We start from the raw sequence: 16539 nt of genomic DNA, 5'->3' as shown, positions 1-16539 counted from the left end.
CCTGTCATGGCGTCATATCCCCTTTACCCCCTAACTTCCTGTCATGGCGTCATATCCCCCTTTACCCCCTAACTTCCTGTCAATGGCGTCATATCCCCTTTACCCCCTAACTTCCTGTCATGGCGTCATATCCCCTTTACCCCCTAACTTCCTGTCATGGCGTCATATCCCCCTTTACCCCCTAACTTCCTGTCAATGGCGTCATATCCCCTTTACCCCCTAACTTCCTGTCATGGCGTCATATCCCCTTTACCCCCTAACTTCCTGTCAATGGCGTCATATCCCCTTTACCCCCTAACTTCCTGTCATGGCGTCATATCCCCTTTACCCCCTAACTTCCTGTCAATGGCGTCATATCCCCTTTACCCCCTAACTTCCTGTCAATGGCGTCATATCCCCTTTACCCCCTAACTTCCTGTCATGGCGTCATATCCCCTTTACCCCCTAACTTCCGGGGAAACACGGGAAACACCAGATGATACATCAGAGAGTGAGGAAGGAAGTCGGCCAACTAGCTAGCTAGCCGCTCTAGCCACTCGACTTGTTTTTTTCATTCTATTGTTTTTATCGCTCACTCGTTACGGATCACGATTATTCATTCCTGTTTGCTGCGCGTTCTGTCGCCGAAGCTGTCCCCGTAAAAAAAACTCCCATGATCCCACGCTATTTCACGATGTCATCAAACTACGTCTTTTGTTATTGTTTTGATTGCGAGACCACTAGCGGCAGAAAGTACATACTGTGCGTTTAAAGCATATTTGTAATCCATATTAGTAAAAAGCTAACGCTAGGCTAACCTGTGAAAGCTAGCACATGAACATTGGGGGGAAAAAACAAAATTAGTAAACTACAATGGAATATATTACTAAATTGAAAAGAGTGCAAGTACTAAAGTTCAGACTATTCTGTGTAATGACGTGTTCTTGTGCGACAAACCCATTGTAGTTCAATTTCTAAGACAGTTAGTCATTTGTTAGCAACTGACTTTATTAGGCCGCATAACACCTTCAAAATTCACAAATGGGATGTTTAATGGTTAATTTTATGTCAGAATGAAGCGTTAAACTTTCTTAAGCTTGTCTTAAACACAGACCTTATTTTCAGGCTTTTAACCAAAAGCCATTTCAAATTGTAATCACTTTTCGGCCCGAGGGAAGCCACGGCTCAAAATTGCTAACTCACTTCCGGGTTTTAGGACTCAAAACTGGACCGCTCTATTATGATGTATCCAATTAGAAAAGCTGAATGGAAACAGCAAATTCAGGTTTTTGTTGATAACAAATCACACTAAAGAGCAAAAACAACTCACCCAATACTAACGAGGGGCCGGATTCACCAATGTCTTCTTAATATAGTTCTTAAAAAATGACAGAAGAGGAAATTTTAGGAAGTTCTTAAGAAGGCTCTTAAGTGCAATTCCTCTATATTTTCTTAGTAACAGTCTCATTTCTTACGAATTTCTTTAATTTTCCTACTTAAGAACTTCTCAAAATAGGGCCTGAATTAATTCTGGTTAATAAACTTTAGGCTTACTGCCACTGAGGCTAGGAGACAAGGCTAGGAGGCTAGGAGACAAGGCTAGAAGGCTAGGAGACAAGGCTAGAAGGCTAGGAGACAAGGCTAGGAGACAAGGCTAGAAGGCTAGGAGACAAGGCTAGGAGACAAGGCTAGGAGGCAACCCAAAGTGCTTCCATCTACAAAACAATTGGGTAAAAACCTATTTAGTATTTATTTAACTAGGGCAAAATATATAAGAACTGTTTTTGAGAATAGCATTTTTTCCTTTTTTTTTTCCGTAAGACTACAGTTAAGAAAAAAATGGCACTTGAGAAGATTTTTTTTCTTAAGAGGGTTTTGTTTGTTCTTTCTCTTTCCATTTTTCTGGTGGAAGTTTTTTTTTTTTTCCCAACATTCAGGAAGCCTAATTCACATGTTATTATTCAAAAGTTCTCTTAAACTTTGCTTTACATTTGGATGGAAACACAGCTAACGTCAACGGACACAAACCGAGTGTAAATACAGACAATTTTTTATCATCTTTCACATTTTGTACATCTGTTCATTCCCTTTTGCAGCCTGTTTATGAACACAGTGTAATGTTTACGATCCTCAATGTCATCATGCCAGTCACAATATCACGGCACCTGCATGCTACGGTGATGACTTGGCATTTTTTGTTGTAGTAAAGCCGTGAATATCACTGTGTGTGTGTGTGTGTATGTGTGTGTGCCGGGCCCATCTTCTCTTCTGTCTCTCTCATCTCTATCTACATCTACTTCTGATTATTTATCTCTCTTTCTTTCCTTTCCCTTTCTCCCCATGTCTCTACTAGGGTTGGACTGATATGGGGTTTTTTGAAGGCCAACGCCCATATTTTTGGATTGAAGCTGATTTTAAATATCTTTACATTTGGCCATTTTCATGCCAAAAAAAAAAAACGAGAAAACAGAAACCCGATTCGATTTCAGTGCTTCCCATAGACAGCCAGTGTAGTATTGATCAATCCTACAATAAATATGTAATCAAACAAACAATATCACATCAGAGGTTGACAACACTGACGGGATTATGTCTGATTTTGAATATAAAGCCAATATCAACAAGCTGCTATACTGGTCTAACCCTGGTCCCTACCCCCCTTCCCTCCTGTCCTCAGTGGAAAAAAGCATCAGTTGTCCCTCGGGTGCTGCAGTGAGGTTGTGTTACATAACATTGTCTGAATGTGACTGAAGGTCACAGACTGTAGCACCGATTCCTTATTCAGCCCGTGCTTTATGGAATGACAGCATCCTATTCATGCTGAATGTGAATTATTTTGGTTCAATATACCGAAGCGGCTGAATATCATCCCTCATCAGTGTGGCAGAGAATGAAACACGGAATAAAGTCAGTGTTGCTGTTTAAAGGGTAGAATACATATATAAAGGATGTGTATCTGCCCAGTGGGTTGCATCACATTTCATTTCATTTCATTTGAACAGTCAGTCAGTCAAGAGAGGTGTCAATTTAATAGTAAAAAATCAAATATAAATTTCAATTCAAAATCCCTCATGGCCTGGACACAATGTTCCAGATGTGTAATGAATCAGCTGGCCCCGCTCTGCAGCAGTGTGGTTTTCCCTGGTGTGATGCTCTGGTCACGTATCTACCACGCATCGTGCATGTGAGGCTCGGCACGTACAGCAGCAGCGGCTCCAAGGGCGTCTGCGCCCTCAACGCTGTCTGACAGGCGACACGCAGAACCACGTTAACTTCTCCCCCGAAACACGGAAAGGTGAACGTTTCCTTATCCAACACTCGGCTGCTGAAGAAATGCAGTCTTTGTATTATTGCGGAGTCTTTAACGTTGATATTAACATTTTAACAGCTGTATTTAGCAATCTGTGTGGAAGACAAGCATACTGTTAGAAGATATTTTGCTAGGCTTCTGTCTACAGAGTTGAGCAACAGCTGAGAAGATTGCATTTCTACACGTACAACGTGGCTGAACTGGCAGCTGATCATTTCATTGCTGATACATTTGACCAATTTTGTGTTAAGATAATGTATCCTATTGGGTCATTATTGGCCATCTCTGCTTTGTTAACATAGCTACATAGAGGCTATCAAATTTGCACACTAACAACGTAGTGTATAGCAGCGGTTCTCAACGTGGGGTCCGCGGACCGCCAGGGGTCCTTGAGGGGCTTCCAGGGGGTCCCCAGCAAATTGATGAATTATTAAACTTCACCATTATTTCATTTATACGAACTTAACACAATTAGAGAATGTAGAATAATGACTGTTTCTGTCATAGTTTCACTGTTATCTCTCTACTTACAATACAGATAGTCATGGAATTCTGGATAAAATTGTATCTAACAATAAAAATATTCTCAGATTTGGGTCTGAGAGAAAATATCTCATCAAATAGGGGTCCATGGCTCTAATGTGGACTATATCAGGGGTCCTTGATATGAAAAAGGTTGAGAATCACTGATTTAAAACTCCTACCAGACAACTATAGAGGCTTTGCAGTTGTGTCACAACCACACTATTAGCTCCACTGGTGGACTGACGTTGCTAATATATAGGCCAGAAAAGGAAAAGGAAAAGGAAAAGGGGAGATATATGAAATAAAGATTGTCATGGTGTGGATGAAGGTCCATCCAGTAACATAAGTCTGACAAAGAAAACTGATTTGTCTTATTGCAAGCCATAGCTCCTTTAGCCCTATAGTCTCTACTCCAAAACAAGTTAGCTTGAGAAGAGTCGGCTACCTATCTACCTACAATACAGATAGTCATGGAATTCTGGACAAAATCATATCTAGCAATAAAAATATTCTCGAATTTGGGTCCAAGAGTCAAAATCTCATCAAATGGGGGTCTGTGGTCCTAATGTGGACTAAATTAGGGGTCCGTAGAAAAAGTTTGAGAATCACTGGTGTATAGCTAGTGTTAGTAGTGGCTAGTTGCATGTTCTCATTAACGTTAGTTGCCTTGCTAAAGCAGTAACCAACGGTTTGTTCAGGTCAACTGAGCTGACCCTTCTCAAGCTAACTTGTTTTGGAGTAGAGACTATAGGGCTAAAGGAGCTATGGCTTGCAATAAGACAAATCAGTTTTCTTTGTCAGACTTATGTTACTGGATGGACCTTCATCCACACCATGACAATCTTTATTTCATATATCTCCCCTTTTCCTTTTCTGGCCTATATATTAGCAACGTCAGTCCACCAATGGAGCTAATAGTGTGGTTGTGACACAACTGCAAAGCCTCTATAGTTGTCTGGTAGGAGTTTTAAGTCAGTGATTCTCAACCTTTTTCATATCAAGGACCCCTGATGTAGTCCACATTAGAGCCATGGACCCTATTTGATGAGATATTTTCTCTCAGACGCAAATCTGTGAATATTTCTATTGTTAGATATGATATTATCCAGAATTCCATGACTATCTGCATTGTAGGTAGAGAGATAACAGTGAAACTATAGCACAAACAGTCATTCTTCTACATTCTCTAATTGTGTTAAGTTCTTATAAATGAAATAATGGTAAATTTAACGATTCATCAATTTGCTGGGGACCCCCTCGAGGACCCCTGGTGGTCCCCGGACCCCACGTTGAGAACCACTGTTTTAAGTAACTCGTGAAAGACAAGTGGTTGTGCTATCTTGATCAAGCGAACTGCCTGCAAGACAATATTGAGGGCTTGCACGCCCTTTGAGCCGCAGCATCACACAATTCTTCCTTTTCCTTCCGTCAGAGCCCGACCATACGAAACAGCCTCTCATCCGCTTATTGGACGAAGCGGCGCGTCAATCTTGTTGAAGCCTACGCTGTGATTGGACAGTCCCAGTTGTGGCCCCTCCCCTCCAGTCCTCTTGTCATAGGCTACTGGTCGCCCTTCTCCATCTCCTCTCGTTACAACACCACCAGCAGCTTCCTCCACTTCTTCACTCCTCACCCATCGAAAAAAGAATTTGGTAAGTTTTCCTCTCTGCATCCACTAATAATCTAACCAAAGATTTAAATACTTACCTGCTTACTTACACTTGTGTTCACGTTAAATTCATATATTTTTCTTCATCTATTTGTTCACGTTTTCGTTCCCGTTTTCATTAATTGCATACATTTTTATTTTATATCGCAAAGCACTTTTTAACACAGTTTTGAGAAGTAGGCTAAGGCATGTTATTATTATAATATTACTAATAATATAGGATATCTTTCCCCACAACGAGCATTCACCGTTCAGTTCACTCGAGATTGTTTGGTACAGGAAAAACCTCTCAAGTTTTTTTTTTTTTTTTTTTTTTTTTTTTTGGTGACGGCCCATTCTTATCTGGCAACTCCCCGGTGCAATGCAAGGTCATTCAGATGCATTGGCAAGGGCAGACGCGGAAGTGCCGTCATACATGGAGTCCCTCATATTAATGTGGCTCTTATGTAAACGACAAAACGTATGAAACAAATCGTGACATTGGCAGCTGCTAGAGAACATTTGTCTAACCGCCCATCAGCCGATGACCGACCGACGGGATTCTCGTGACGTAAACCCGCGCGCTCTTCCTGTTAGAACGTGACAGTTATTCTGCGAATGCACAATGTCGCAGTTTTCACCGGTGGAAATGGCCGCTGTTGTTAGGAGTCTATAAGCAACAGATAGTTGTTTAGAATCAACGGTTCTCAAAGTCAAAGTCTTCTGGGCTCATTGAGAAGGTTCCAGGGGGTCCTTGAGGGGGTTCCAGGGGTCCATGAGGGGGTTCCAGGGGGTCTTGAGGGGGGTCCATGGGTCCTTGAGGGGTTCCAAGGGGTGCTTGAGGCGGTTTCAGGGATCCTTGAGGCGGTTCCAGGGGGTCCTTGAGGGGGTTCCAGGGGTGCTTGATGGGGTTCCAGGGGTTCTTGAAGGGGTTTCAGGAGTCCTTGAGGGAGTTTCAGGGGTGCTTGATGGGGTTCCAGGGTTCCTTTAGGAGGTTCCTGGGGTTCTTGAAAGAGTTCCAGGGATCCTTGAAAGATTTCCATGGGTTTTCATAGGGTTCCAGGGGGTCCTTGAGGGGGTTCCAGGGGGTCTTGAGGGGGGTCCATGGGTCCTTGAGGGGTTCCAAGGGGTGCTTGATGCGGTTTCAGGGATCCTTGAGGCAGTTCCAGGGGTTCTTGAAGGGGTTTCACGAGTCCTTGAGGGAGTTCCAGGGGTGCTTAATGGGGTTCCAGGGTTCCTTTAGGAGGTTCCTGGGGTTCTTGAGAGAGTTCCAGGGACCCTTGAAAGATTTCCATGGGTTTTCATAGGGTTCCAGGGGTCCTTGAGGGGGTTCCAGAAGGATCCCAGCAAAATAAAGAGTAGATACATTTCACTTTAATTCTGTAGAAATTATCCCAGTTAGAGAATGTATAAGAATGACTATTGTAATCACAGGTTTCTCTCTCGCCACTGTTACCTCCCCATGTACAGTGCAGTCAGTTCTACAATTCAATACTAAATCAACATCAGCTAGAATCTTCCCGTTTGAGTCCCTGGGGATAAATCTGATCAAATGGGTGTGTGTGGTCTAATGTGTCTGTTTGGAGGTCTGAGCCATGGAAATGAGAATCCCTGGTCGAGATATAAGACCTTACTGTTAATGACACAAAACAACAATGTCAAATGCAAATACAAATTGAATGAAGAGGGCCATTTACTTCTTGAAACCAGTGTTTCCTTTACAAATGTGGAGAATCTTGTGTTGCAGACATCCTGTGGTTTGATTTTGTAAGACTGCACCAGCTCCCCCTATTACTATAAGGGTTAGACCGATATATCGGTTTGCTGATATATTGGGCTGATGTTGGTCTTTTATGAAAAATCAGATATCGGCCAGTCAGTGTTGTGATGGATATGATACAGTTTGATTGATTACATTTTTATGGTAGAATTCATCAATACTACACCGCTTGTCTACGGGAAGAACAATGGAGAGTTTTAGTGTCATGGGATGGTCTGAATGTTGTTTTGAATTATTGAATTATGGGTGAAACACTCAATATTTGGAATTTTGGAGGACTTTCATGGCATGAAAATGGTCAAATGTAAAGATATCAGTTTAATTCAGTTTAGTTTATTCACAAATCAGTTAAAATACAAGTACAATCATATGAGACATAATGGAGATTTGTGAAATGGGACACCCTGATAAGCTATTACCTATTACTAACACGTCTAGATTTGAAAAAGTAACACTTACAACCTACAAAACACCTAAGACTAACCTAAGACCCTAAAAAGTACTATTAAATGGTCCTAAGACATTTATTCCATCAGTCTAAACATTGATTAAATAGGTAAGATACAATAAATAGAGATATATGGCAAGTGGAAATAACAGTACAATTTGAATGGATTTCAGATATTGAATATTGGCAAAAAAAAAAAACCTGTTGGTCTTGCCCTATTCTCTATTCTTATTACATTACCTGTTTCTCTTATTGTGTCCCTCAGAGACAACATGGCTCACGCCTATCCATTCCTGACTCCTGAGCAGAAGAAGGAGCTCAGCGACATCGCCCAGAGGATCGTCGCCCCCGGGAAAGGCATCCTGGCTGCCGATGAATCCACAGGTACCGTCGTACGAGAGAGCCGCCGCATCGCCTGACAGCAGCGGTTCTCAACGCGGGGTCCGGGGACCGCCAGGGGTCCTTGAGGGGCTTCCAGGGGGTCCCCAGCAAATGGATGAATTGTGAAACTTCAGGATTATTTCATTTACAAGAAGTGAACACAATTAGAGAATGTAGCGGAATGACTGTTTTGATCATAGTTTCTCTGTTATCTCATGTCATGGAATTCTGGACAAAATCATGAGAGACAAAATCTCATCAAATGGGGGTCCGTGGCTCTAATGAGGACTAAATTATGGCTCCTTGATATGAAAAAGGTTGAGAATCACTGACCTACAGTGTAGAACCTTTCCATCCTTTCCACTTACTACACATTATAGTAAGTCTTCCAGCCATATAACATACGAGCAGCCGCATGTCAGCTCACCCCCCCCCCCCCCCCCCCCCTTCTGTTACCATGGTGACGTCTGCAGTCTTTCTCACGGGTTACAATGTCCCTGCAGTAAAATGCTGGCACAACAAGCAGACATGCTTTGCAAAAATACAAGACACGTATATAGGCGGGGCGGGGGGGGGGGGGGACAAAAAAACAGAAGAAGAAAAACAAAAAGTAACTGAATCACAATTACGAATATTCCGTGGACTCAGTATTAGGGATGGGACGATATGCTTATCTCACAATACAATTCGAATACACGATGTGGGGTTCAGGATTCAATACAACCAGGATACGATGAGATAAAGAAATTTTGTCTCTAACCCCTCCCCTCCCTTGTCTCCCTGTGTCTCACCCCCCCCCCCCCCCCACAGGCAGCGTGGCCAAGCGCTTCCAGAGCATCAACGCCGAGAACACGGAGGAGAACCGCCGCCTCTACCGCCAGCTCCTCTTCACGGCCGACGAGCGCGTGGCGCCCTGCATCGGCGGCGTCATCTTCTTCCACGAGACGCTCTACCAGAAGGCCGACAGCGGCAAGCTCTTCCCCCAGCTGATCAAGGAGCGGGGCATGGTGGTGGGCATCAAGGTGGACAAGGGCGTGGTCCCCCTCGCCGGCACCAACGGCGAGACCACCACCCAGGGTGAGACGACCCCCGACCGCAGCTTGATTACCACAGGGAAGGCGTGAAATATTATGCGCAAAAATAGACCTCGTTCCCTTTGTTTTTACTACAGTGAGACTTAGGGCTGAACGATTTTGAAAAAAGATCTAATTGCAATCATTTTGACTGATATTGCAATTGCGATATGATTTGCGATATTAGAGGGAATGATAACGTTTACATCATTATTCTCATTTTCATTGAAAAACGTATTAAAACGATTACGGTGTGATTTTTGCGGGATCTGTACCAAACAAAGATGTTTGGTAACACTTTATAATAACCATCATTAATAAATGGTAAATTGATAGTTAATTAAACTTTAGTTAATAGTTATTTTACTGTTAACAAACAATGAAATGATCATTAATAATGTTTACTAATTATTAGTAATGCTATAATTTATGTTATTTTATCATTAGTTTGTGTAATATAAAATCATTTGTTTATAAATTATATATTGTGTCATAGCTGATAAGAGACGGTAAAAAGGGTAAAAAGCTATGATACAATATATAATTTATAAACAATTTACCATTTATTAATGATGGTTATTATAAAGTGTTACCAGATGTTTTCTTAAGTCTGTAGAATATGATGTGTAGGCCAGGACATCTCTGCAGCACCACAATATTTCATTTTTAAAATGGTATTTTGACACACATTTCGCCTTTAACAAATATTACGCCTGGTCTGAATGTTGTTTCAAAATTATGGGTGAAACACTCAATATTTGGAATTTTGGAGGAATTTCATGGCATGAAAATGGTCAAATGGAAAGATATCAGTTCAGTTCAGTTTAATTCACAAATCAGTTAAAATACAAAATCAGTACAATCATATGAGACATAATGGAGATATGTGGAATGGGACACCTGATAAGCTATCTGAAGCTTGAGAATAGGGGCCCAGACACTAAGCAGATAGTATTTAAAATATATGTTTACTAACACGTCTAGATTTGAAAAAGTGCATGTATTATACAGTAACATTTACAACCTCAGCCCTAGTAAGACTATTGGCTTTTTAGATTTGGTCTCAGCTTCTCTTGCTTCTTGCCTCACGAATCTCTTTCCTCCCCGGGGCCTCATCACTCCAACTCCTCTTCCTTGTTCTTTCTCTCGCGGTTCTCACTCTTCTTCTTCTTCTTCTTCTTCTCCTCCTCTGTCTCTCCGTCCCGCCCCAAGGCCTGGACGGGCTGTACGAGCGCTGCGCCCAGTACAAGAAGGACGGCGCCGACTTCGCCAAGTGGCGCTGCGTGCTGAAGATCACCTCCACCACCCCGTCCAGCCTGGCCATCATGGAGAACGCCAACGTGCTGGCCCGCTACGCCAGCATCTGCCAGATGGTTAGCCCCCCCCACACACACACACACACACACACACACACAGCAGAAACCCTCAGAGAAGCTTTCTTTCTCAACTTATTCAGTGCAGTGATGTAACACTAACCGGCTTCTCTAAAACAGCCGTTACACAACTCACTCTCTAACTCTGGTGCAATTGATACACAAGACACGACCCCCACCCCCAGAACCTAGAGGGGAAGTGCTATTGTCTGTTGCCATGACGCCGGTTGCCATGCTCTCTTCTATCCCCCCTCTCCAGCATGGCATCGTGCCCATCGTGGAGCCTGAGATCCTCCCAGACGGCGACCACGACCTGCAGCGCTGCCAGTATGTGACTGAGAAGGTGAGTGATGGCGGTGTGTGTGTGTGTGTGTGTGTGTGTGTGGAGAGGAGGGGGGGTAATACTGTTGGGTGTAACACATGGGTTTGCAGATATACAAGGCTGATATTGGGCTTTTATTAAATCAGATCTGGTCCAGTTAGTGTGGTTCACCTCTGATACGATGGATAGGATGCAGTTTGATTGATTACATATTTATTGTAGAATTGATTGTCAATGGGAAAACCTTAACCCGAACTGATTCTAATGATGCAGGAAGATATCATCATTATCCTAGGTTTCAGTGGAGAGTTTTAGTGTCCCATGTTGGTCTAAATGCTGAGGCTTTTTCATGCTGACAAGTAAAAATTATGGTGGACACAAACAAGTTTTAGTGACCCATGATGGTCTTTTCCACCCTGACAAGAAGAAAATCCTGGGGGAAAACACTGAACACTTGAAATTGTTTGGGTCCGGTTGCGCAAAACACCTTAGGTTAAGATTTTCTGAATTAAGGTTTCCTTAAAATAAAATCGGTTGCACAAAACACCCTTAAGTCTTCTCCTTAAGGTTTTCTTAAAATGTTCACTTAAGTATTTAAGGTTTTCTCCTTATCTTGGTCTTATACTTAAGGAGTCCCTTAAAGTTAGTTAAACCGTTGCACAAAAGACCTTAGCAATCAAAGTAAGGAAAAAAACTTAAGGTACCTCTGACTCTATCGGGTTTATGGCGATAAATTAAGAAGTTGTCGTGTATTTTTTTTTCTTGTATGAACCTCTTCACCAGACTTCTTGAATTCATTTTCGTTGCAATTTCCTCCCACATTCGTTGTTTTCTATTTGCTGTTATTTGCGGATCAAGTTTACTTTTTAGTATGTGCTTTCTTTTATTGTATTCCTCCAGAAGTATAATCTTTTCCTCCTCTGACCAATTTGGTTTTCTTGTCTTCTTTTCTTCTGCCATTTTTTTTACTACCTATAGGCCAACTTTGTGAGATAACAGGTGAGGTGATAACAGGTATCACAAGCGCAAGTGCAAGCAAACAAACGGTCTCCATGGAAACTGCAGTAAATGCCTTAACATTTTTCCTTAACTAAAGAAACGTTTTAAGGGAATCTGTGCAACACCCTTAAGTAAGTCCCTCAGCTAAGGAGAAATTAAGCCTTAAGTGTCATACTTAAGGAGAAAACTTAAGGTGTTTTGTGCAACCGGCCTATGGACAGCTTCACTTCCAATAATATCAGTGTGTAAAAACCCACATTGCTCAAACCTTAACCTAATGGCTCCATCTGCTCAGCCAGTCAGTGGTTGTACTTAAGGAAGAGGAAGGGTTCATTGGTACCAAGGGAGTCTCGAGTCTGACTTGTTAAATGGTAATCAATAGGAAGTCTCTCTCTCATTCTCTCCCTCCCTCCTGCGTCAGGTGCTGGCGGCGGTCTACAAGGCCCTGTCCGACCACCACGTCTACCTGGAGGGCACGCTGCTGAAGCCCAACATGGTGACCGCCGGACACTCCTGCCCCAAGAAGTACAGCCCGCAGGAGGTCGCCATGGCAACCGTCACCGCCCTGCGCCGCACCGTGCCCCCCGCCGTCCCCGGTGAGACAGATAGAGAGATCCATACACTTACATGCATCATGATACACACAGCACATACAGCCTGTCTGTATGGTACCATATTACATATCAGCCGATATTTTGAAGGCTGATGCCGATATTTTTGGATTGAGGCTGCTGATAGCCGATATTCTGTATCTTTAAATTTGACCATTTTCATGCCAAAAATTCCAATAAATTTAAAGTATTTCAGTGTTTTCCCCAGAATTTTACTCTTGCCAGGGTGGAAAAGCCTCTGAAACAGCATTTAGACCATCATGGGACACTAAAAAAAAATTCATTCCAGGGGGTCCCCAGCAAATTGATGAATTGTTAAACTTCAGCAACATTTCATTTACAAGAAGTTAGTGGATGTAGAAGAATAACTATTTTGATCATAGTTTCACTGTTATCTCTCTACAATCGAGATACTTATGGGATTTTGGACAAAATCATATCTAACAATAAAAATATTCTCAGATTTGGGTCCAAGTGACAAAATCTCATCAAATGGGGGTCCGTGGCTTTAATGTGGACTGAATTGGGGTCCTTGATATGAAAAAGGTTGAGAATCACTGCCATAGACAACCAGTGTATTATTGATCAATTCTATATTAAATATATAATCAATCAAACTGCATCCATCATATGAGAGGTGGATCACACTGACTGGACCAGATCTGATTTTTAATAAAAGGCCTAACCCTATATTCAATACAGCTCATCCATATGTATACATTGTAGCTACACAAACACAGTATAAACCAATACACACCGACTTCCTTTCCCATCTGACCCCGCTGCCTCCCTCCCTCCCTCTCCCCCAGGTGTGACCTTCCTGTCGGGCGGCCAGAGCGAGGAGGAGGCCTCCATCAACCTGAACGCCATCAACAAGTGTCCCCTGCACCGGCCCTGGGCCCTCACCTTCTCCTACGGCCGGGCCCTGCAGGCCTCGGCGCTCAAGGCCTGGGGAGGCAAGAAGGAGAACGGCAAGGCCTGCCAGGAGGAGTACGTCAAGAGAGCCATGGTGAGGAGGAGGAGGGGGGGGAGGGTGGAGAGAGGGAGGGCAGGCAGAGTTTTTTTTGTCTCCAGGGTTTCCTCCGGTCATGGAATTCCTGGAATATCATTGGAATTCAGAGAGGTTATATTCCAGACAGGGAAAGTCAGGGAATTTGACCAATTCTCTGGGGAAGTCAGGGAATATCAGGGAATTTTACAAACGCCTCACTTTGCAGGAATATACCAGAATGTATTTTCCAACTTGAACTAAAACTATCTCTACTACGACTACAAAAATTTGAAAAATAGTTTTTGTCTTTTTGAGCATTTTGGGTGTTAAGAAACAGCTCAAAACCCATTTTTATGATCTTGCTTTTAATTAATTCCACCTTTTTATTTTAACACCATTGTTATTAATTCATACTTATTTTATTTTTCTTATACTTGTTTTATATTTCTTATACTTGTTTTATGCTTTTTATATCTTAGGATTGTTTTTATCATTATTTATTGATTTTTATTGTTTCTCGTAAAGCACTTTGAGCTGCATTTTATGATATGAAAGGTGCTATATAAATAAAGTTTATTATTATTATTATTATTATTAAAAGTAATGGAAAAATCTGAAAAACTATAATAACCCTGTTTTATCCCCTAATTGTCAGTTTCTTTTCAAAACTACAAACTACATCAAAACTACTAAAATTAGAACTGAAACTAAATCAGAACTGAACTAAAACGACCAAACCGGCACTGGACACTAACTAAAAATGAACAGGAATTGAAGTAAAACTAGAAAGCTAGATAAAAACAAATAAAGGAATGAAAAATCCCCAACTATAATAACCCAGTTTTTTCCCTTTTCTTTCCTGTTTCTCCACAGAATAACAGCAAGGCGGCTGTTGGCAAGTACGTGTCCACCGGAGACAAGGGAGCGGCCGGTGGCGAGTCTCTGTTTGTGGCCGACCACGCCTACTGAGTGTAGCCGAGCCGCTTTTCCTCAGCACACACGCCCACCCCACCTACCCACCTTCCACCCCACATTCACCATTCACACAGTTCAGTCGCTTCACCCCCTTCCCAGCCCATACAGCTGGAATGGGACGTGGTGCCGTGGTTCAGGAAGAGGTTTTCCCCATCTTAACCAACCGAGCATTTCTACTGGTGATGGGACAGTCAATAGTCTTCCACTAGATAGAACTAGAACCTGTCATCGTGTGACTGTAATCGTCAAATGATTATAAAAAAGCGTTTTCGAGAAATAAGTGTTTCGCTGTCCGATGCTACGCCTATGATACCCATAAGCCTAGCTGGCTCCCGACCAATCACAGGACCAGAAGAGTGTGTCCTCATATGTCGTGTTCACGTCATCTCAGACTTACCATAAATACGATCTGCCGACTGGGGAAAAAAAACACCCACCTCTGCCTCCTAGTGGTGATTACAAGTAGGACATGCGGGATTTTTTTTTGTCAGCTCTGATGTCTCCCACTTGGCGTCATGAATTGTGGAAGTGTGTCAACGCACTGCAGCGAATCCACTGATGATCTATAAATCAAAATTATTATGCAGTTCAATTATGGTTGATTTTAAATTCTACATGAACGCTTCTTCCACTTCTTCTGATGTGACGTGAATGCGAAAAAAAATGATTGAACTCGAAGTCCACATCCGGACTAAATGCTGTTACATACATGGTCTCGTCTGACTTTTTCATGTTTTTTTTAAAAATGTCAAAATGTAAACGCTATAAATGAACTGCCAGAATACTTCCTGAACCTGGTTTTAACATTTGGATGACCACATGACATTCCAGCTCTGTCCTCGCCGCCTTTTTCGAATTTTTAGTTTGGCCCTGTGAAGTCACGTGAAAGTTATTTTACTGCCTGTGTAGTGTCACTTTGGGTTTTGTTTTTTGCACATTTGAGCACTTAAACCCCTCCTAATGAGAGAGAAGACCTCTGAGTGTAACCCAGCCCCCCCTCAAGCCCCCCCTCCTCCTCTGTGGTTTGTGAACATTGTCTTAATGATTCCTAAGTACATGTGCCTTCATCTCTCGACTGAACCAACTGCTGGAGGAAGACCTTCTAGACTATATTATTCTAAATCTATGGTAGCCCGTTACAGTATCTACACTGGAAAGAGAATAAAAATTCAAATATTCACTACTATCTGTTGCTGGTTTTTTACGTGTACTTCTCATTAGGGGATGGGACGTTACGTTTATCTCATGATGCGATATGTAGTTCACAATTTGATATACTGAATTTCAATATATCATCCCATCCCTACTGATCATGGTGATCGTTTCCAGGGGTGCTGATACTATAGAGCTCACAGATTCATAAACAGGTAGCTTACCCATCCCTCACCTGCAGTACATTTACCATACAGTCAAACACCAACAGTCAAATACCAATAGCTTACATCCCACTACTATGATTGGAGAGCAGTTTGTGTGTTTGTGTCCCACCATGGAGGAGTGGAGAGGAGGAGACAAGGAGTGGAGAGGAGGAGATGAGGAGAGGAGAGGAGGAGACAAGGAGAGGAGAGGAACGGGGAGAGGAGACAAGGAGAGAGAGAGCAGACTAGGAGAGGAGAGGAGACAAGGAGAGGAGAGGAGGTGGTTATAAATTCTAGTCAAATGAATACACTGTCAATTCAGTTTGACTGCACACTGATGGGTCACTGGAGGTACACAGCAGTGATAGAAGCTCTCAGTCCCTCTGCTGGTGGCTTTAGAAACTACTGCATAACTTGGCAAATGGAAGACACTTGTATATCTGAGAATTATTTTTCCATAATTGCCGTAAATTGTTATTCCATCCGGGAATAATTGGCATCCCTAACATTTCTGACCTTTTTTCCTATGATACAATATACGACACCAGTAATCCTCCTGCCGCAATTGAGCACATTGTCAGTCTAAAGACCATATTAGTTTGTCTGCCCTGTCTAAAACTTCTCATTATGCATTTTATTCATTATGCTCTTTTTTTTATTATTATTTAAAGCAAATCTCAAATTGCTACAAGAAAGACAAAAGCAAGACAAACGATGAGAAAAGAAGCAAAGCAAAAAGCTGTTCAGCAGGTCACAGAAAATGCCT

At 42.3% G+C, this 16539-nt stretch overlaps 1 protein-coding gene across 1 annotated transcript; it reads left to right on the top strand.

Moving 5' to 3' along the window:
- The first annotated feature begins 5360 nt into the window (after positions 1 to 5360).
- Positions 5361 to 15601, top strand: LOC139640373 (fructose-bisphosphate aldolase A-like). The gene is made up of 8 exons (XM_071514566.1): positions 5361 to 5466; positions 7956 to 8074; positions 8882 to 9148; positions 10357 to 10517; positions 10777 to 10860; positions 12260 to 12434; positions 13259 to 13458; positions 14314 to 15601. Exons 2-8 carry the CDS (start codon positions 7963 to 7965, stop codon positions 14407 to 14409), a joined length of 1095 nt encoding a protein of 364 aa, XP_071370667.1. The 5' UTR covers positions 5361 to 5466; positions 7956 to 7962; the 3' UTR covers positions 14410 to 15601.
- Positions 15602 to 16539: the final 938 nt, after the last annotated feature.

Source organism: Centroberyx affinis, unplaced genomic scaffold (genome assembly GCF_046629955.1).
Source record: "Centroberyx affinis isolate AG114_WGS23_722 - 3 ecotype Tasmania unplaced genomic scaffold, CSIRO-AGI_Caff_v1 ptg009245l_1, whole genome shotgun sequence".
Classification (NCBI taxonomy): Eukaryota; Metazoa; Chordata; class Actinopteri; order Beryciformes; family Berycidae; genus Centroberyx; species Centroberyx affinis.
The sequence above is the reverse complement of the archived record's forward strand: the minus strand, read 5'-3'. Positions and strand labels throughout refer to the sequence as shown.